Source organism: Lichenostomus cassidix, chromosome 24, assembly GCF_008360975.1.
Source record: "Lichenostomus cassidix isolate B80296 chromosome 24, HeHo_3.0, whole genome shotgun sequence".
NCBI classification, from domain to species: domain Eukaryota; kingdom Metazoa; phylum Chordata; class Aves; order Passeriformes; family Meliphagidae; genus Lichenostomus; species Lichenostomus cassidix.
In genome coordinates this window covers 2,933,365-2,954,592 of record NC_139504.1, presented here as the reverse complement: position 1 = coordinate 2,954,592, position 21,228 = coordinate 2,933,365, and the positions used below count along the sequence as shown (strand labels likewise).

The following is a 21,228-nucleotide window of genomic DNA, read 5'->3' as shown; positions in this document are numbered from 1 at the left end:
TTTTGCCTCTCAATCCCGTTTGTTTGAGGGATGAGGGAACTATTCTGGTGCTCTCTGCCTTTTGAGGCTCTCAACCTAAAGTTGAGAATGGGAGAAAGAGTTGGTCTGAAATGATCTGTCAGCATCTTCAAGTGAGATGCTGAGTTCTGAGGGAGGGAACATTTGCTGATGTCCCTCTTCTCAGTGCCTTTCCTGTGCATGGATAGCTCAGGTGAACATAGGAGACCTTTGAAGGAGTTGGAATTGAGCTCTCGATGTGTCTTTTGTGCTGGTGGGGCTGTGGAGCTTGTTGCAGGGTGTTGGTGGAGCTTGTTGCAAGGTGTTGGGATGTTGGTGGAGGTTATTGCAAGGTGCTGGTGTGAGCTTTCTGCCTCAAGTATGCTGAGCTGCCCTCCCAAGGAGCAGGGATGTTGGGCACTGCTGCTGGCAGAACTCTGCCGTCCTGGTTAGCCCTTGCCAATTTCTCCCAGCAGTTCCTCTTTTGAGAGCTGGTAGCACTTTGTTTTCCGGATCCAGAGCTGTTCTTCTGGGCGAGAAGGCCTCCTTTGCCCTCGGGTGACCGTCCCCTCTCTCGGTTTTTCTCCCCTGTGGTCCAGGTTGTCTTCCGGCAAGGTGAGTCCCGAGAGCATCCGCACTCTCCGTCCCCCCTCGGAGTCCTCTGACGACCAGGGCCCGCAGGCCAAGCGGATGCTGAGCCCCACCAAGGAGAAGGAGCTCTCCCTTTACAAGAAGACCAAACGAGCCATCAGCAGCAAGAAGTACAGCGTCTCCAAGGCGGAGGCCGAAGCCGAGGCCACCACCCCGATCGAGCTCATCAGCCGCGGGCCGGACGGACGCTTCGTCATGGACCCGGCGGAGATGGAGCCCTCCCTGAAGACACGGCGCATCGAGGGCTTCCCCTTCGTGGAGGAGACGGACATGTACCCTGAGTTCAGGCAGTCGGACGAGGAGAATGACGACCCCGTCGTCCCCACCTCTGTGGCCGCCCTGAAAGCCCAGCTCACCCCTCTGTCCTCCAGCCAGGAGTCCTACCTTCAGCCACCAGCATACAGCCCCCGGTTCCACCGGGCGCTGGAGGGTCCCGGCACGCTGCAGGCCACCGGCCAGGCCCGCCCGCCGGCCCCCCGGGCTTTCCACCACCAGTTTTACGGTTACCTCAGCAGCAGCAGCCCCGGGGAGGTGGACCCGCCGCCCTTCTACATGCCAGAAGTCAGCCCGCTGAGCTCAGTCATGTCCTCCCCGCCGCTGCCCCCCGAGGGGCCCTTCGGACACCCCACCATCCCCGAGGAGAACGGGGAGAATGCCTCCAACAGCACGCTGCCCCTGGCCCAGACCCCCACGGGGGGCCGGTCCCCTGAGCCCTGGGGCACGGCCGAGTTCCCCTTCGGCAGCCTGGAGCTGGCCCCCGCACCATTCCCCCACCAGCTCCAGCCCTGTGAGGCGGCCGAGGGCTCCCAGGCCACGGGCTGCCTTCCTCGGGGACCGCCCCCCTCCTCCCTCCAGGTGGTCCCCGCGTCCTACTCGGGCATCCTGCCCCTGGAGGCACCAAAGAGCTGGACCGGCAAGTCACTGGGCAGGGGTCAATCCTCCGTGCCCACCACCACCAAGTGGCAGGACAAACCTATGCAACCCATGGGATGTCAAGGGCAGCTAAGACATACCAGCCAAGGTATGGGCATACCCGTGTTGCCTTACCACGAACCGTCCGAGCCCGTCGGCCCCAGCGGCACAAGCACATTCGGCCTGGACACCAGGTGGTACGAGCCCCAACCCCGACCTCGGCCCAGCCCTCGGCAGGTCAGGAGGGCTGAGCCCAGTTTACATCAGGTGGTGCTACAACCTTCGAGGCTTTCTCCTCTGACCCAAAGTCCCCTGAGCTCCCGCAACAGCTCCCCGGAGCTGACTGCCCGCGCCCGGCCCCGCCCGGGGCTCATCCAGCAGGCGGAGGTGTCGGAGATCACGCTGCAGCCGCCCGCGGCCGTCAGCTTCTCCCGCAAATCCACGCCGTCCTCCACGGGATCTCCGGCGCCCAGCAGCCGGGGGGACAGCCCCAGCTTCCGACCGACCACCGCCTTCACCCCCGTGGGCCCCGGCTTCTCCAACTCCCAGGGCTCCTCCCTGCCCGTGGACACCATGGATGTTTTCGGAGACATCCCCTCTCCGAGGAGGGCCGGCGAGGAGATTCTCCAACCGGAGCCGACATCCACCACCACGGTAGCCACCACGGGGTAAGTGCGTGAGCCCCGTGGTGACCCCCGGCCCCTTCCTGGCTTCCCCCACCCTGCCTCACCCGCTCCCTCTGACTCCCTCCCTGCCATCACCATCCCAACTGGTAGGGTCTCTCTGGGCACGCTGCAGCATCCCTTTTGGAGACGGCGTCCCGCGGGCTTTGCTAGGCAGAGGCTGGTGCCATGGGCATGGGTTGCATGGCCGCCGCCCCAGAGCACTGGGTTTTAGGCAGGCGACCTTCCCGGTCCCTCGGGAATCTGGGAGCGCCGTGACTCGGGCTACGGGCCGTCTACCAGGTGTACACAGACCTGGCTTGCTTAGGTAAGTGTCCTGGTGTCACTGGAGGTTGTTTCCTCTTCTAGCTGCTGGCTCTTGGCTTTCTTCGAACGTTAGGGCCGCCGCCGCCGCGCCTCTGTCTTCCTCCTCTTCCTTCCCGCGGAGTCTAGAGAGCTTTAATGCATGACAGAAACAGCTATCACGGTCACCGCCCCACCTGCAAAAGGGATGCTGCAGCCCCAGGACGCGGGCAGGGAGAGATCAAGGACTTAGCCACACCAGCAGCATGTCAGGAGAGGAGGAAAAATAAAAATAAACTAAGCCCAGCGGAGATCGGGAGGCTGCCGGCACGCTCAGATCCTGCCCTAAAGAGGGATGTGGCTGCACTAGACAGTAGCGGCTGGTTTTCCAGGTACCAGGGTTGCTCCAGGCAAAAGCGTCTCTCTCTCTCTCTTTCTCTCTATTTCTCCTCTTTCCTTCCGTCTTTCACAGCACCTTAGACCCCGTAGCCGTGCTTTCGTCCCATCCTTTCGTCTTGCTTCATTCTGGCTTCTTGTCTGGTGGGGTCGAGCCCCCTCCTCCGGCTTGTGGCAGAGAGGAGTCGGGGCTCCCAGCCCTGTGGAGCCGGCACGGTCGGAGGCGTTCGGAGAAGAGGCTGTGTTTTGGGGAGGGGGGAGGCAGCGTTTCACCCCGCAGTGCCCTCCGCATTTCACTCCCGCCCTCTGGTACCTGGAAGCGTTATGGCCTTAGCAAATCCCTCCGGCACTGAACGGAAGGAAGGAGGGCTCAGGGGAGAGAGGATGGGGAGGGAGAGCAGCTGAACGAGCCTGAAATGACTTCTGTGTGTGCCTCTGGAAAACCCAGCTACGGAGCGATGCAGTTAGGGATGTAGTCGCAGGTCCACGTCTCCTAGCAGGGCATGCCAAGGAGAGCCAGCTCCAGGACAGAGCCGTGTTAGAGCAGCACTGTTGTCCGTGCTTTTATGCAGTGTATCCATTCGCTTTGTTGATTATCGTTTTCGTTTCTTCTTTTCCTTTCTCTTCTGTTTCTTTCCCCCTTTCTTCTCCAGCCTTGTTTCGTTTGTGTTTCAGTTTGGTTTCTTTCCCTCCTTTTTCCTTTGGAGTTGTTGACGTGCTGATGTGTTGCGGAGCTCGGCTCCTTGCGGGTGTTGATAACTGCTTTGTTTTTGATTAATCTCAGCTATCTGGGCAGTGTTGTCGAGACAAGCTTCTCCTCAGCTCAATAGGTAAGGGTGATCCATGTCCGAAAGGATGGTGTGGGCGCTGTGGAGGGTGGCCGGGAGCGGGGCATGACAGGGGACACGGAAGGGGCTTTTCCAATACCATCTCTTCCTTTAAAGGGGAATAAGGAATCCGAAAACACTAGGAAACACCTCTGGACGCACAGTCTCTGTGGCTTTTGGGTTTCCCCTCCCAGCAGCACACGCTGCTCCCCTGCCTTCGGGGCTGGGGTTTGGGATGAGCCGAGCTGCCATCTCCCTGGGGCCACCCTTCCTTTCTTGGGGGATGGTGACCCATGTGGCACCTTCAGCCCTGGCAGGGTGCGTGAGGGTTGTGTGGTGATAGGGAGCTGTTGAGGTGGGGTTGTCCCAAACCAGGAGGAGTCCACAGCCACTCCCTAAAGCCAGGAAAAGCAGCCACATCTGGAGCATCCAGCTGCAGACAGCATGCTCAGAGTGGGGCTCCAAAAATCAGTCTCCAGCTGCAGTCCAGCACGTGGAGAATTTTATTTGCAGCAGTACCTGGATCTATTTTCTCTTTCCCAAGTCACCTCAGTCATGGAAAATGGGAGAAGTCTTTATCCCAAAATGGATTGTGTGCTTGGCCGCAGCATAACTATGGTTTCAAGCTGCCAGAAAGGTGTTCTTTCCTTCCCATCCCAAGTGTGGTCATGTTAAAATCCCTCCATCTCTGAAATTCTCTTTGGAGAAATCTTTGACTTCTTCTGACCCAGCTGTAATTAAACAGCCCTAAGCAGATCTTAAAAGACTCTTCCAAGAAAATTCCTCTTGGGCTCCCTTCATGGGGCCGATTTCCTCGATGGCCATAGGCATTTCTGAAACTGGGATGGAGTAATTTGGAGATGGTTTTCAGACCTTAAAAACAGAATATCGCTAAAATTGCCAAATCCAGATGGGATAATAGTAATTTGTGACCCCGAGGATTGGAAACACTGACCTGTTTGGCCATCAGTCAGGCTGGATATGAAAAGAGAGATGGAATTCCAGATGGGCCTGTTTCTAGGGCCTGGCCATACCCAAACTTCCTTAAGACAGGTCTTACAAAAGGTGGAGCTTTGCTGCCTTGGTTGGTAAAAGTCAAGGTCCTGGCTGATGCTCTCCAACTGAGGAGCCTTGTTGGGCTGGAAAAGAGCCTCACGAGGGAGAGGTGGGATGTCAAGAGAAATCAGGTGGATGTTTCCAGGAGAGGAGAGTTCCTCCAACTGACCTGGAAGGTTGTCCTGGGATGAGGAGAGCAGGATTGGCGAGGAGGAGGTGTTGGCAGCAGGGACAGAATGTGTGCTCCATGGAGGAGCCATCTTCTCAGCTTGATAAAACCCATCCTGTTTGAGCTCCAAAGCTCTTGAGCACTTGGCTGCCTTCTCCTTCAGTTTTCCCTTGGTGTCCCATGAAGAGCAAACCTGGCACTAAGCCTTGATGAGATCTGGGCTGTGCCAGGCTTTTTGAGAAAGGGGGAAGCCCTAAGCAAGGATGTGACTGTTCATCCTTACTCTGGCAGCATTAGGGACACGAGTGAACATGGCTTTAGCACAGCAGAGGTGAATCCAGGCTCATGTGTGAGTTTGGTGTGACTCTTGCACAGATCCTGGCTGGCTCCAGTGCTGGCTGATGGATTTTGAGGAGCAGGATCTCATTGCCCAGCAGGGTGGGAGCAGCAATGTGTCCTACTCCGGGATGCTGCTGGGAGCTGCAGTGGCAGGAGCGACTCCAGAGTCATTATCCCCAAAAAGGGGAAGCCAGAAGAATAAATCTCACTTTAATAAGTGAGGAATCCTGTAGAGAGCCCAGCCAAGTAATTTCTTGATGATTTGGGGTCATAAAATTGTCAGTGCATGCGGAGCACAGGGATTTTATACCAGACAAGCCAGATTTCTCTGCTGCAGCATTAAAAGCTGAGAGGAGAGGGAGAGGCAGCCTGTGGGCTCTGTGGTGGCTGCAGTGTGGTGGCTACAGCGTGGTGGCTGCAGCATGGTGGCTTTTTCTAGGTGAAGCTCAAGAAGTTTTTATGGATGGGCAGGGATAAACAATGCCGTTCCTGAGCCAGCACAAGGAGCTTTCCCATCTTCTCTCAGGATGCTGTGCGCATCTCGGAATAGGGAAAAGGGGGCTGTCGTCTCCCTGCAGGGGGAAACCCAAAAACCACAGACAAGGCACCAAGCTCCCCTGCCCCTCGGCACGGCAGCCTGCCCTGGGTGGCCTCCCCAGGCCCCCCTTGCCAGGGCAGCCCTGCCAGTGCTGGGAGCTGGGCGGCTTGGCCGTGGCGTAGCGTTGAGTGACCAAGGGACGTCAGCGCCAGGCGTGCGGGAGGAGCAGCAGCCCTCGCTCCCTGCTTGAAAGAAAACAGGTTCCCCTTTAAAGACTGTCCATGTGCTGATCCTCTGCATGTGTTCCATGCCTCCTTCCGCTTGGAGAAGTTGTGAGTCCGCTTGTCTGAGTGCGTTTTTCTTTTCTTTAATTATTATTATTATTATTATTATTATTATTATTATTATTATTTTACTTTTCTTTTCAGTCTCTTTAATTTCCTTATATATTTTCTCACTCCTGTTTTTCATTTATCTTCCTCTCTCCCCTGCCCTTCCCCGTGACTGTATCCCCCTCTTCCTGTCCAGCCCAGCCCCGTTTCCCTCGCCCTCTCTCCTCTCCGTCAGCATGGTGGTGAAGTCCGTTGTGTAGATGAGTTGTGGTGTCTGCAGACCTGTAGAAGGGCCCCCCTTCTCCCGGGTGCTCCCCACTGTGACCAGCCCCTTCCTCCCTCCCTCCCAGTGGTGCTTTGGCAGCAGCAGCAGCCCTGGGCTGGGGCAGTCACCGCGGTGTTTCTCTGGCACCTCTTGTGCTGAAGGATCCCAAGCATTCCGGGATGGAGGCAGCAGCCAGCGCTGCAGAGTGGGAATTCTGACTTGCAGAATCCTCATGTAAGAGAGTTGAGCTCTTCATCTCAGGAGGAGGAAGGGTTGAAGGACACGGTGGGCTCCTTTGAAGTGGATACTCTACTTTATCCAAGTGGTTACTCTATCCAAGTGGATACTCTCCTTTATCCAAGTGGATGCTCCTAGCATACTCAAACTATTCCTGGATGTCAGTGTCTTGACTCAAGGAGAGGAGGAGACAGGGAATGTGTGTTGAGACCTCCATGAGGTTAAATATATATATGAACAGTGTCCTTGAATCTCCTGGACCCTTCCTTTATATAGGTTACCCTTTTGGGTGGAAAGGGGTCAGTGATGCTTTCAGGGGTCTTCTCCCTTATATCTCTGGAAGGACATTTGAAGAAGAGCAGCTGAGATGTGTGTTGGGCTGGATGCCTCTTCTCCCCTACTTCCTTTTCCTCTCTGGGACTCTTGGACATCCCTCAGTACCTTTGTGGCCTCTCCAGCACCTCCCAGCCCATGCAGTCCAGACACTTGCTCCTGCAGAAGGGTTTTCCTTTGAAGACTCAAGGAAAACTGCTGCTCCAGGTGTTTGTGGTGCCTCACAGAAGGCTTGTGCCAGGAGTTCACGTGGGCTTCTCAAAGCTCCTTTGCTTGGCTCTACACGGAAGTTTCCAGAAGAAGTTTGCCTGCTTCTCTGCGTGTGTCATCTGTTGATATTCAGGCTCTCCCTCGTGCGTGGGCAGCTGCCCAAAATGTGAACTCTGGGGGCAGGAAGAGGCTTTTGGCTGAGCTTAAAATGAAAATTAATCTGAAAGAGTCGGAGCCCTTTGAAGAGATAAAGGGTGGGTAGAGCAGATAAAATTTGGCTGCTGAGTAGCATCATTTTGTCTTCTGTATCTCTTCCTTGCCAGAGGTCAGACAGTATTTATGGTGACACATGGGTTCAGCGCACTCACTGTTTATGTTTGTGTGTATAAATATGAGTCCAATTATGAAGAACTAGTGGAAATGAGCTTCAGGCAATTTCCTCATAATCCCTCGTGTAAATCTGTCTAATTTTGTCAGCATGCCACAACAGCTTCTTCTTAGAAAGGAAAAAGAGTGGAAAGAGCGAGAGACTTACAAGCTGAGCTTTACTAATAGTGGCAAAGCTGTCTGGGTGGTGGGAAGAGGTGGTGGAAGGCAGCTGCTGGTGGGCAGGATGGTGGCAGGAGCACCAAGCCTGGTGGTGCCCAGGGCTTGGAACACGTGAGCTCCGTGGGCAGTGGAGCTGGAGCAGCTGAAGTCTCTGTTAGCCAAGCACCTGCAGGAATGTTGCTCATCCCACAGAATGGTGGCTGTAAATGGGAAAAGGCTGTCATTGGCCATTTAAGCAGGAATTGCTGCAGGGAATGCCATGCTGTGACCTGTGGGTCACTGTGGTTGTACCTTCAGCCAGCATGTGCAGGGCTGGCTGTGCTGGTTCAGCTCAGAGGGTGGAGCTGCTGCTGGCAGCACCTCTCACAAGAGGCTGGCTGCACTTGGGGAGGTGTTTGAGCTCTGCAAATGTAAACGTTGTCTTCCTGACGAGGAAAAGCTTGGATCCAGCCAGCGGGACTCCCAGCATGTCTAATGAGCTGCTTCATCTTCGGCTGATGTGATGCTCTGCTGGGAGCTGGAACAGAGGCTCGCCGGGAGTTGGAACAGAGGTTTTCCAGGAGCTCTCCACACCTTGACGTCTCTGTTGCGTTGGAAAACACGAAAAGGAGCTTTTCTGCGCCCAGTGTTTGGGGTTTCTGTTGCGTCTGCTGTGCCTCAGCTGCTTCTTCACCTCACGCTGCACTTCCCTGGGTGCTCTCCAATGCTGCCAGAACTGAGAAGCTTTGCAATCACACTCATCTTCAAAAAAACCCAAAAACCCTTCTGCTCCCCAAAGGGAAAATCTCCTGGGAGCTCCTTGCCTGTGCACTCCAGCTGAAGTTCCCCCGCTCTGGAGACACTTGGGATGCCGGATGGGAAGTGCTGCTGTCGCGCTGTCTCTGCAGTGGTGGCACACGTGGGGGAAAGCCTGCAGGGTGTCTTCAGTGCCAGCCAGGCTCTGCCTGGGCCCCAGGGGAGATGAGGAGCTCCAAACTCTCTGGGTGGGTGTATTCTGGTAGCACAGCCAGGGAGTGTGGGCTCTGTGCTCCAGCCCATGTCCTCACCCCTTCCCTGCTGCTCCTGCCAGCATCCACGGTGTTTTTGCAATGCTGGATGGGACACACCTTGCTGACAGACAGGGGGACGTCACCCACAGTGGTTCTGTGCCAAAGCAGGAGTCTGAAGGCACTGATGTTGCCTCTTGGAGCCAGGTGAGGTGACTCCACCTGCCCTCCTGCTGCCTGTGGCTTGTGGGGTTTGCTGATCCCTGCCCCAGTCACAGACAGATGCAGGAGCTGCCATCAGCACTGCCCTCTGTGTGGCTCTTGTGACAAGGTTTGGTCTCTGACCTCTGGTGACCAAGGTGGGAGAGCAGAAGTCATCTCCTCTGAAGGATGCAGGCAGGCTTGTTTAAATCTCCTTTCCCTGCTGCAGCCTGGCTCAAAGTGTTGGCTTTTTCCCAGTGAAAGGTGCTTTGTGGAGGCTTCCCATCATCTCTGGACATCTTGTCTGCAGGTGGCTTGGCTTTATCCCAGGTCATTACCTGTGACCTCAGACTTCTTCTGTGACATTAGGAATTGGTGACTCTTGGAGGGTTGTGGAAGTAGAATGGAGAGGGGGAAGGAGATGGGAAAGCAGCAAGAAGGGGGGATGCTGTGATGTGTTATAGATAAGAGCTGGACTGCCTGCTCTCCTAAGGAAAAGGTTTTCCTCTAATGCTCTGCTCTTTACAGCAGTCATGCTTTCCAGGCCTTGGATGGGAAAAAAAAACAGGTACAGTGAAGGAAATAAAACAAAAAACCTCTTTGCAAAGGGGACAATACTGCACCTTAAGCTGGTTCCTGTAGAAGAGTGCCTCAGGGGGTACAGCTGAAAAACTACCCCTTGCACCTGCTGGCTCTCCTGCAGGAAGCACCCCTTTGCAAATCCCCTCCTTGTCCTTGCAATAAAACCTTGTCAGTGTTTCCATTTCCAGCTCCCAGCCTCTCGGTGTTCCAGGAGCAGACGCTCCCATGCTGTCGCGTTTCTGTTGTCGCTTCTCACAGGGACCTGGGAATGAGGTACCTCTCCCAGCTCTGTCGGTGTGTGCCCTTGGTGTCCCTGTCTGTCATGTGGCCCCTGGTTTTTCTGGCTGTGGGAGCAGGGCCAGCAGGATCCTGCCTCCCTGCTGTTTGTGGCGCCGGTGTTGTCCGCCCCGGGTGGCTCGTGGTGCCCGTCTCGATGCTGCCGTGCCGCTTCTGCCTGTCTCTTTCTCTCTCTCTCTCCATCCCAAGGGGTTTCCTACCACTTCCCAGAAAAGCCTTATCGGACATAGGATCTGCCCCGTCCTGTTTTGTTTAGCAGTGTTGGCATGGCAGGCAGGTGAGCTGGGGCTGCCCGTGTTGGACGTGGCCGGCGGCACCGGCAGGGTCGCTGCGCCGCTCGGAAACCTGGAGGAGACGTAGGGGGACAGCGGGGACTCCTCCCTTCCTCCATCCCACGCTCTGGCACGCCTGGCTGGCCCTGCTCCCTCGGCCCCGGGTTTCTCACCTCTTCCTTTTCCACGGCAGAGCCGGCTGGGATCGGCCGATCCCCCACCGGGGACGTCCAGAAGCCCAAGTGTGGCTGGGAGCTGCTGACGGCACGTGTCTGCTTTTCCTTCCTAGAAAACGTCCATCTCCGCCCGGGGACGCTGCTGCACCTGAGAGGCTCGAAGCTCTGAAATACCAGCGGATAAAGAAGCCCAAAAAGTCATCCAAGGGCTCCTCGAAATCCAGAAAACAACCCAGTGAGTGCGAGGACCCCGCGGTCCCCAACGGCATTCCCTGTGTCCTGCTGTGAGCAGAGCTCGGGCAGCTCCCTGCTGGCTCCAGCGCTGGGGGTCTCCAAGCCTTTTCCTGGATGCTGCTCTTGTTCCCTGCTTCCCAAAGGGTTCCTCCCTGGGCTGCTTGCCTGCAGGTTGTCCCTCCCTTGCTCCTCCAAACCGACTCCTTTCCATGCATCTCCCATCTCTAGCAATTTGTTTGGATTTTGAGTGTTAATTTCATTTTCCCCGGCACCCAACGTTCTCCCTTCTTGTCACATGGCAGGTTCAGGGCCCGGCTTGCTGTCACCTCCCTTTTACAGTGAGCAAAGTGCTCTGCTCTGCCTGCTGCTGGCTCGGGTCCCATCTGCCTTCTCTCCCCCCTTCCCAGACGGCTCTGCCTCCCAGGTTCAGCACCCTCCCAGCTCTCAGGTACTGTCGCCTGACGAAGCTGTCTGCCTCCGTAAGAAGAAGAGACACCCTCGTCAGGACCCCTTTGCCCGGCTCTCCGCGCTCAAGGACGACCTCTGCCACCGGCAGCTCCCTGAAGACCAGACAGCCATTCTCAACAGCGTGGACCATGACGACACCAGCGGGCACGCCACCCTGCTCTAGCCTAGCGCCGGGCCCGGGAGGTTGGACAGGAGCGGTGGAGGGAGCTGGTGTCACAGCACGGGGGGACAGGGGTGATGGGAAGGAGGGGGGGACACCCCTTGTCTGCCGCCTCTCTGAGGGCTTCAGTGGGGATGAGCTGGGGGGACCCGGGGGATGCTTTGGGGAGGATGCTTTGGGCTGGGTGTTCCTCAAATCCGCTTCTCCCCCACCCTGAATGGCTTGGGTGGGGTGGGAAGGGGGGTGTTGCACCTCGGTTTGGGAAAAGATCTCTAGGCTTCAAAGGCACGGATGAGCTTTTGTCATCTGCGTCCGCAGCGCGTGTTTAGGGGAAAGTGTGGGATTGAGCAGCTGGCCCTCAATCGCCGAAGAAATTGAATGACACAGGGTGTAATTAAGTGACAAGAACCTAACAACCCAGGCGGGAACTGGTAATCCCATGAATCTGATTATGATAAAAACACATCCAGTAATCCCAGGAAAGCTGTAATTGTGAGAATCTCCCCACCTTCCCCTTCCCAGCCTCCTTAGACATGAAGGTAACAGCAGCAAAACCATCCGCAACATCTTTCCTTACCTATCTCTGAAAGGGAAAAGCCAGAAAGACCCCAAGCCTTCGAATCAGTCTGAGATGTGAGAAATCACCATTTGTCTGTGTGCAAATGCTTTTGAGCCTCGGTAACGTGTGCTTGGCGCAGGTACGATGTGATCCGAGGGTGTTTCCCCCTCCAGGTGCGGCGTGTGCCAGCTTTGATGAGGCTGGGTTTGACTAATCCTGCCCGACACTCTGTGTATCGCAGGCAAATGTTCTCCAGTGCCGTGTGGTGATGTGATTTCTTACTGTGTGATGTTTAATCTCTACTGATAACTGCAAAGCGGGGAGACGCAGGCGTGCGAGCGAAGGGGGTTTGGCTGCGTGGTCCCCAAAGCCTCCATCAGCAGGTGCTGAGCCCTGGGGAGAACAGCTGGAAGTGCCCAGCTCTGCGGATGGACCTGGATGGCTCCTCGGAGCGGCCGTGCAAAGCTAAGCCCAGCGTTTCGCGTCAGCTTGAAATACGTTGCTGCTGGTTTCACCGTTTTCCCCTTTCTCCTCCTGCTCCAGCCTGGCTGTGTCTGCTCTGACACCCGCCGGGATGTCTCTCTGTCTCCCTCCCTTCGCCCCCTGTTCCCCTCGGTAATGCTGTTCTAACTCTTCACCAGAATGTATTTCCTCTTCAGAATAGGGTAGGTTCGGTGGCTGGTGGTTTTCTGGATTGCATAGGCCTTTTTTTTGGTTTGTTTTTAGCAGGCAAGGTGCAACCTGAAAACAGCCGGGCTCACTTTCCTGCTCTGCCTCCACTCTCTTGACTGCGTGGCCTTGGGCAAGTCACTTAACCTCTCTGTGCCTCAGTTCTCCCATCTGTAAAATGGGGATAAGTCATATTTGAGCACTTTGGACAAGCACTTGGTGGCCTACAGACTGCAAGTGCTATGTAAATGCTTAGTGCTAATACCAAGCAATCCCTACCTTTAAAATATTTAGGGTTGGTTTTTTGGTTTTTTTTTTTCTTTTTTTAGTTTGAAGTGGTAAAATCAACCACTGCATCCAGGTTTGCACAGTTCTTCCTCTGCGGTAAAGTGCTAAACCCTTCAGCCTGCCTGGGAATAAAACACCGAGTGTTTCATGTAGATATCCTTGCTTTGAGTGGATTCAGGCTGTAGAAGAAGCGTCAGGAGAGCTGGAGAGCCTGCAGGCATGTTTTTAGCCCCAGGCTCTCTATTTGCATATGAAACTTTTGTTTATTCCCAGGTAGAATTGCCAAGAGATTCTCTGCAATCTCGCCTTTAATTCTGCTTTGCCTTGGTTTTTGCTCTTGCTGCTGGTTGAACCTCCAAGGGCTGAGATGTTTGGAGAAAGACGTGAGCTCTCAGTTGTGATCTGGCTCTCCGACCACGCCAAGCTCCCCGGGAGCTTTTAGGTCGGAGCCTGTATATTGCTCTGCCTCAAAATACCTGTTTTTTTAGAGGTTATGCTTCCTCTCCCAGCAGGATGCTCGGGAATCCGTGACCACCAAAAAGCAGAGCACCGTGTCTTTTCCAATCTCCAGGCCCTAAGTAAGGTTTGAACCACTGGACAATGAATCCTCTAAATCGATAATGAGATTTTTCTGAGCTTTAACAACTTCGTGTAGGTGGTCTCAAACCATCAGCAGGTTTGTCTCGGGAAGGAGGGAGGGTCTGGCAGAAATGCCCCTCTCTTTCCAGCCTGCACCAGGGCTTTTTATTGACGTGACGAGTGACCTGACATAAGAACCTCAACTCTCAGAGTGAGAACTCAACCTTGCTAACAGTATGACTGCGAATTTCTTTTATTTGAGTGTGTTTTTAGGGTTTTTCCCCTAGAACCCGCTCGGATCTGAATTGATTTAATGCCATTCTCCCGCTCGGCAGCGGGGAAAACTCTGCCTGGCTTGGCCAACTTCAGCTCGCCGGTCACTCCAGCCAGGCTGCTCCTGATGGACAGGTGACCCTCGGGGCCGGGGGAGGCGTGGAGGCTCTGTGCTGCCTGTGCCGTGGCCGACTTGCTCTTCCTTTCGCTCTCGTTGCCTCAACCTCTCGAAAAGAGGGTTGCTTTTCCATTTGAGTGCTTTCCAAACGATTTACGACACCCGTTCAGATGGGCCAGGCGCTGTCTTCAGGCTCTTGAGGTTGCTACCTCAGGACTGTGCCCCATCCCATCTTATGGAGCCCTAGAGGACTTGGAGTGCAAGGAAGGTTGACGAAGCATGCCAGCTTGCTGGGTCAGGCTTTTGAGAGTTGTTTTCCTTTTGCAGGTGTTTTGAGCCACTGGGCTTTTCATGGTCTTCGACCTTTAGAGGCTGGAGCTGCAGCCCTCTCTCTTTCAGCCATGTACCTGCCACGCTGCTGGAGTGGGAAATCCCGCCCGGGCGCCTCGTGGAAGCAGCTCTTCCCTAAAACCATCCTTAACTCCTTTCCCTGCTAGACCGAGTTACCTTCCGATAGACTCGGGCCGTGCTTTGGCTGACTGGCTCGCCTCTTGCTTTGGCAACCTCCTCGCTTCTCCCAGCCCTCTGGTTTCCATGCCCTTCAGGGTTGCTCCTCTCTCCTTCCGTGGACCTGGAACATCGAAGCCGTGCCAGACGATGCCAAACGCTTCCCCCATTTCACCCCCGTTTGAACTCCGTGTCGCTTTGGTGGTTTGCAAACACAGCTGTTGCTGCTGCTGCTGCTTCTTCATTTTTTTATTTATTTCTTTTTTTTCCTTTCATGCTGCAAAATATATCTTGATTTTTATCTTCCTGGGCCAAACTCTCTTATTTTCTAAGCTGGTCTGAGGTAGATGGCTCTTTCTGTCTCAGTAACTGTACGATTCCTCCTTGCACGTTGCAAATATGATGTTCCAGTAGGTCCCTTGGCTAATCCTGGCCCACAGTGAAAAACTGCCTCTGAATCACAAGAATATTTGTCCCTGGGCTCCGTTGAGGTGTCAATGCAGGGGTGCCAGCCCAGTTTTGGGGGGTCCTTGCTGGTGCTTCTCCCTGTGAGGTGGCCACAGTGGGGATGCTCTGGCGCCACTTTCATGCCACTGTGGGGGTTGCGGGATTTGGGTGTCCTGAGCTGGGGGAGGTGACATGGAGAGGTAGGTGCAGGGTGTCACTGAGATCCTGTGGACAAGGGGTGGTCCTGGGGTGCTGTCCCTTGCAGCCTGTCCAACAATGAGTCCTGGAGCAGGCAGGGAAAAAGGGCAGGGAAAGCACTTTGCCTGCTTTTCTGGCAGGACTTGCTGAGCTCTCATCCTTGTGTTTCTAAGGTGACTTTGCCATGCAGCCCCAGCAGCGTTTTGGTTCTGTGGTGTTGGTATGAAGGAAAATGCAAGTTAGTGTAAGGGGAGGGAGAGGGAGCGTTCAGAGCTCGCTTGTGGGGCCCCATTTCTGTGCCTGCCACTGACAGCACCCACAGGCACTGGGAGCAGTGGGTTTGTGGGATGGGGGAGCTGGAAGGTCCCAGGGTCTTTTCCCAGCCTGAACTTTGCATGGTTTGCAGTCTGTCTCTTGAGCTGAGGGGTCTCTGTGAGCCCCCAGGTTGTGCAGGTGATGCTTTTCCCAGGAAGATTCTCATTCCTGCTGCCCTGTGCCAGTCACTTGTGACTTGGAGGCTGATTTGGGGCACTGGTGGGCTCCAGTCTGTTGATCTGATGTTTGACACCTTGTCAGCTTGCTCAGAGCGACCCGCTTTGGAGGAAGGCTGGAGGTGATGCTGTTTGGAGATTTAAAGGGAATAACAGCTTGCTGAGGACACTGGATTTGGGCTCAGCAGCCCAGGCACGGTCCTGGCAGGGCTTAGTCATGCCTGGTGGCATCCAGACATGACACGCATTCCAGACTCACTGCTGCTCCCACCTTGCAGCCTGTATTAGGATAAAATCCGCCTGGCATTTTGGTTTCTCTTCCTGCTTCATGCAGTGACGTAGATTTGGGAGCTCTCGGAGTTTTGGGTTGGTTTCAGCTGTAGCTCTTATCTGGAGGTATTTTTCCATGAGGCTGGACCTTCAGGGATTTCCACATGTCCCACGTGGGCTCGCTGCAGCCCCAGACTGGAGTCAGGGCTTTTTTGGAAGGAAATCTTTTCAAGGAACCGGAGTAAAACCCACTGTACATATGAGATATAAATAGATAGAGAAGCGTAGGACAAAGGTAGATAGGTTTGCAGAATTCAGTAGATTTGCATGTCGGGGTATGTGTGTCTCTAGGGGAGAGTTTAGAGCTGTGCTGGAGTGGGGGGTCAGGATGGGCAAAGCGGGGAAGGGGCTGGGAGCAGCTGGAGCCTGAGGGGAATTTGGGAATGGAGAGGCACAGGCTTGACCTGCTGCACATGACAGATCACTCTGTTTCATTATTTCATCCCCAGTTTTTAGTTTTGCTTTGTTCATTGTCTCTGGCTCACCCCTGGGCCGTGACACGGAGAGGCAGGAGGGACAGGTCCTGTGCTCTGTGTGTCTGAGGCACGTGGGGCGTGACACGGGACGCGGCATGGCAGGGCAATGTCACGTTGCCTCATCTCTGGTGCCATCGCCTAAAGAAAAAGCTGCACCACGCAGAAACCCTTCCCTCAAGTCCCTCTAGATGCTGCTCTCTGGTTACTCGTGTGAAAGCATTTTGCTTTGCGTCTGTTCTTCACAGAAAAGCGTGAGTCAGAAGGGATGAGAGAGGGATACAGCTAAATTTGTCCCCTGAGCTGAGGAACGCAGCACCGCCTGTGCCAGCCGGCCTCAGCAGTGCCTCCTGGGAGGGACAAGATGTTCTTGACAGTGTCTCTTTATTTTAAACCTCATTAGCAGGACTTTGAGGATCTGAGGCAGAGAGGGGATTTGGTCAGCAGTGATGCCAGAGCTGGTCCTGACCCCAGGCATGGGGGCAGCTGGATTCAGGCTGGATCCCCACTGCTCTCCAGAGCCATCTCTGTGCTCTCTGGGCATAGGGTAGACCTGAAAGAAAACAGGAGGTTTGCTCCATTTACCCCCTTCAGCTTAATTTTGTTGGGGTTTTTTCTGTTTCTGAGTATCTTGACTCCTCTCTGCCTGCATTTGCTGGGAAGGAGAGGTGGGAAGCGCAGTTGTTCCTGTTAGAGGTCTGTCAGGGAATGCTCGATCTGGGAATAGAGGGCTGGGGAGCAGTGATGAGATTTGGCAGCACTGATGCCAGCAAAAGAAGAAACTTAACATTGCACTGAATGCCCATCAGCTGGCAAATCCCCAGGCAGGGAGGGCTGGTGTGGTTGTGGGAAGGGGCTGGAGATGGGAGCGTGTTCCCCTCCTCGAGTGACTGGGGTGACAGGGAGCCGTGTTTGCCCATTTTCTTAATTTTGAGGTATTTTGGCTGAGCTCTGTCCCTCAGCATTGTGTGGCAGCAGGATGAGCATCCCCAGTCCCAGGGCTCTGGCTGATTTTTGATATGTGCATGGATGGATGGATGAAGGACCATTCCTGGGGAGGGGTGGGCAGGAAAAGGGGGGCAGAGGGGCTGCTTAAGCCTCGGGGGGGTTGGATGTGGCAAGCATGCGCTGTAGTGGTAGCTAAGGACTTTTATAATGGTTGCAGAGGGGTGGGAAATGCAGGATGGAGGAGGGTTGGCCCAGATTTTGGATTTGCCATCAAAATGACACTTTCTCTCCCAGGAGGGCTTTTATTCTTGTTCTCCTGAGGTTGCAGGGCTGCAAAAGAGGGTGCCCATCTTCCCCAGAATGAGGCAGTCCTGTGGTCTGAAAGCTCCTTGGATTTCCACCCACTCCCCCCCCAGCACTTAGATTAAAATAAAACACAAAAAAAAAAAAGACTTGAGAAATGAGCCCCAGTATCTCTATCTAAAGAAATGATATTGGTGTATCGAAACCGCATTGTATATAAAATTAAACAAATATATATTTACTTTCTATTTTAGAAGGGGGGGAGAATAACTATTTAAAATAATTCCTTAGTAATAGGTGTCAGAAACTTCTGTGCAGCATGAGAGAGGCTGTCAGAGGTGGGGAGAGTCTCAACAGCGGGAGCAGAGCGAGTATTTTTACATTATATTGCGCTTCAGCTTCTCTGCTTCTCCATCCACCTATAAATAGACAAAAATATATATACAAATATATATATATATATAAAAATTATATATATCTAAGTCACATAGCTGTTTTATTTTTGTATCCATGCCTAGTGCTGTTTGAGCAATACGGTGGCGAGGGAGAGGAGGGCTGGGCCAGGCTGGGGGGCTTGCAGTGCTCCGGGGGATCTGCCCGCTCCGGGCCCAGCATCACCACTGTTTGCTGTTTCAATAGGGAAAAACACTCAAAAGGGAAAAAATCCCGGGATGGGGAAGCCTGGGCCTGCTGCCAGCTAGCCCAGGGCTGCAGCGAGGTGGTGTTTCCACTGAGGGCTGTCTTGGGTGCTTTTTTTTCAGAGTGAAATGACAAATTTCAGCTGCGAGGGCACTTGGGGAGGATGAGGCAGCTGCAGCCTGGGGGTGGCACAGGATGGGGACATGCTGTGGGGACAGGGTGTCCATGCTGCCACCTCGCTGGGTGCTGTTGGTCACCTGTCCTCGCCGTCCTCGTGAATCCTGAGGGTTTCTGCAACCCTCCTGCAGTTTGTGGAGCCCCACAGGGGGATTCTCCAGGTCCCTGCGCCCGGCTGGAGCAGGGAACCTTCTCCCTAGGGAATGTCAATACCTCTCCAAGAGTGCCCCTGGCCAGCAGGGCTTACTGGGGGCTGCTGGTGTCCGCTGGGGTGGGATGAGGGGCTCTCCCTGCCTGGCTGGGTGGGATGTGAAGCTCTCCCTGTCTCAGTGGATAGGATGTGAGGGACTCCCTGTCCCACTGGATGGGATATGAAGCTCTCCCTGTCTTGAAGGGTGGGATGTGAGGCTCTCCTTGTCTCAGTGGATAGGATGGGAAGCTCTCCCTGTCTCACTGGATGGGATATGAGGCTCTCCTGTCTCCATGGGTGGGGTATAAAGCTCTCCTTGTGCCGATGGGTGGGGTGGCACCGAGCCCTGGCGTGGTGGGGAATGTGCTGGGGATGTTTGGGGCTGTTCCTGCAGAGCAGTCTGGACCCGCCGGATCCCTGCCCCGTTCCCCATGTGCCCGTGGGGGGAAGAGGAGCCAGTTTGGGGCTGAGCAATGCCAGGGGGCTGCAAACCATCCCTGGGGCAGGATTTGGGGATAGTCTTAGGGCAGTGGCGACCGGGGCTTGGCTCCCCTCAGGCTGTGTCCCACAGTCCTGGGCTCAGGGAGGACCCAGATGCTGCTTTTGGGCTCAGATGTCCCCGAGGGGATGGTGACACAGACCCTGAGTGCTCCCACCCCTCCAGAGGCAGGCAGAGGTCCCTCACTGTGGTCATGCCACGTCCCCACGGGCTGAGGCACGAATGTACCCCCGGGAGTTGGCCCCTCGCAGCGGCACCGTGTCCTCCGTAGGTGTCACCTGTATTTTCCATGATATTTCTCTCTTCTTCGTCGGGTCGGGGGGGCTGGGGGGGTGGGATTGTTTCTAATATCAAGCCAAGATTTGTTCAGCACCAATTCTTGATATCGAAGCAAAGCATGTTTGGTGGGACTAACTTGCATTTATTAGCGGTAAATACATTAAGTGAGTCTTTTATATGTTAAAAAAAAAACACACGAAAAACAAACAAAAAAAAAAAAAGGATGTCAGGAGAAAGAGAAGGGATGAGGTTTCTCAGCTCGGTGGCCGGGCTGGGGGGCTGCCTTGCCCCCCACCCGTGGGGCTTTGGGGTATTGCTGGGGGTGGGCAGGGGGGCGGGCAGCTTTCTCCTTTCCCCATCTCCCCTGGAATCACTTACAGAAAAAAAACAGGCAAAGGAAAGCTAGAAATGTTTACAAAGCACACTTCCCACAGTACCGTTAACCCTCTGGATGCCAAACAGACACATCAGGAGCTGCTCCCTCCCACGCTGGGGGCCCCGGGGGCGGCGGCTCCGACAGCATCGCCCCTCTTCCCGCGGTTTCTTTGGTTTGGTTTTGTTGGACACCATCCCCGCTGCCTCCATCGCGCGCATCTGGCCGGAGCTTGCTTTCCTGGGGGGCTGTTTGCTTCCTGCCCCCTCCCAGGCTCTTCCCGCTCTGCTGGGAGCTGTGGGAATCGCCTCTCTCTGCTCGGGGAGGTTCTGGCTCGGTGGGAGATGCCGGCATTCTCTCCCTGCCCTCCCAGATGCACTTTAAGGCCAAACTTCCCTTTTTTTCTGTCTCTGGGGCTGGCAGGGAGCAGGCAGGGGATGCTCCCGTGGCCCCAGGGGGTGCAGGACCTTCCACATGGCTGTGCAGGCTCCAATCCCTTGGCATTTCCCACGTGGGAAAGCCCTTTGGAAATCCTCCTGGAAAAGCCCACGTTGCTGTAAGGTTCATCCTTTGGGCATTCGGAGGTCACAGATGCACAGCAGCTCCTCGGGGAGCATCCCTGGATCCTCCCGGGAGCATCTCCAGCTCTCCCACGGGAGCATCCCTGGCTCTCCAGGGGAGCCCAGACTTTTTAATCCCCTTTTAATAGGTTTGTAGACTCTCTGAACCCTCGTAGACCTCCACAGGTAGCTCTTGATTTAATCCCCTCCTAACTCCATAGTGTTTTCCCCTAAGGCAGGATTTTCTTCCGGACCCAACACCTCTCTGGTTGTGTGGGCCGACTTTTTCCTCTTTTTAAGAAGAATTTCTTGCCTCTGGATATAAAGACTAGACCATCCAACCTCGTTTCCATCTCTTGAATGTCGAGTATTACGATGTATAACACACGTTAGGGTGCTCTTTGGTGCTGTTTCAATGGTAACCAGTGGAACTGACTTTTTTTAATAACAATAACAAACAATAACAATAAAAGAAACTTTAGTGCCCGCTGGTTCCATAACGTTAGTTGTCGTGACTTTTTTTTTTTTTTTAAGTTTTGTTAGGGTTTTGGTTTTGGTTTTTTTTTTAATTCTTTTTTTTAATTTTTACTAAACAGTGAGTAGCGATCAGCTGCCGGGTTTCTGTGGTGTTGATTTTAGTGACTGGTGGCTGCTGCGAGCCGGGCGGGCTGCGTCACAACCTAGTGGGAATTTGGGATCGAGTCGCTTCCTTTTGGAACTGCACACAGCAAAACGAGCATTTGATGGGAGCCCAGACGGCAACTAGAGGGTTAATTTTTGAACTTTCAGGTATGTTCCTCAGAAGAAAATAATAATAATTAAAAAAAGAATAAAAAAAAAAAAGATAAGAGAAACAAAACACTATTTTTTCAGTAAGCTTTTTTTTTCTGTAAACGATTTACAAATAAATCTGACATGATGGTGCTGTACCAAAGCCTTATACGAAACTTATTCCGCGCTCTCTATAATCTCTCTGTATCTGTATTGTTGCTCTCGGCCTCCGCCAAGGCCAGGAAATGCCAGCAGGAGGGACCGATGGCCTCGCTCGGCATCGGCATCCCCGGAATTCCCCGGGATCGGGAATTCCTTCCCCGGGCCGCGGGGAGGGAAAGCCAAATTTCAGCATCGCTCCCCAGGTGTGCGATGAGGGGCACAACGGGGCTCCTCACCCCAAAC

At 54.4% G+C, this 21,228-nt stretch overlaps 1 protein-coding gene across 12 annotated transcripts in view; it reads left to right on the top strand.

Moving 5' to 3' along the window:
- IGSF9B (immunoglobulin superfamily member 9B) overlaps positions 1 to 14,451 on the top strand; it is a 42,391-nt gene extending 27,940 nt beyond the window's left edge. For 5 of the 12 annotated variants that reach the window (XM_085081903.1, XM_085081902.1, XM_085081901.1 and 2 more), the window contains 3 exons: positions 597 to 2,228; positions 10,404 to 10,525; positions 10,932 to 14,451. In XM_085081903.1, the coding sequence (XP_084938029.1) occupies positions 597 to 2,228; positions 10,404 to 10,525; positions 10,932 to 11,155 (1,978 nt within the window). In that variant the 3' untranslated portion in view covers positions 11,156 to 14,451. Of the gene's footprint in view, positions 1 to 596; positions 2,229 to 2,591; positions 2,918 to 3,705; positions 3,752 to 10,403; positions 10,526 to 10,931 lie in introns of those variants that run through there. The other 7 variants (XR_014856405.1, XR_014856404.1, XR_014856406.1 and 4 more) reach the window with 7 other exon arrangements.
- The last annotated feature ends 6,777 nt before the right edge of the window (positions 14,452 to 21,228 follow it).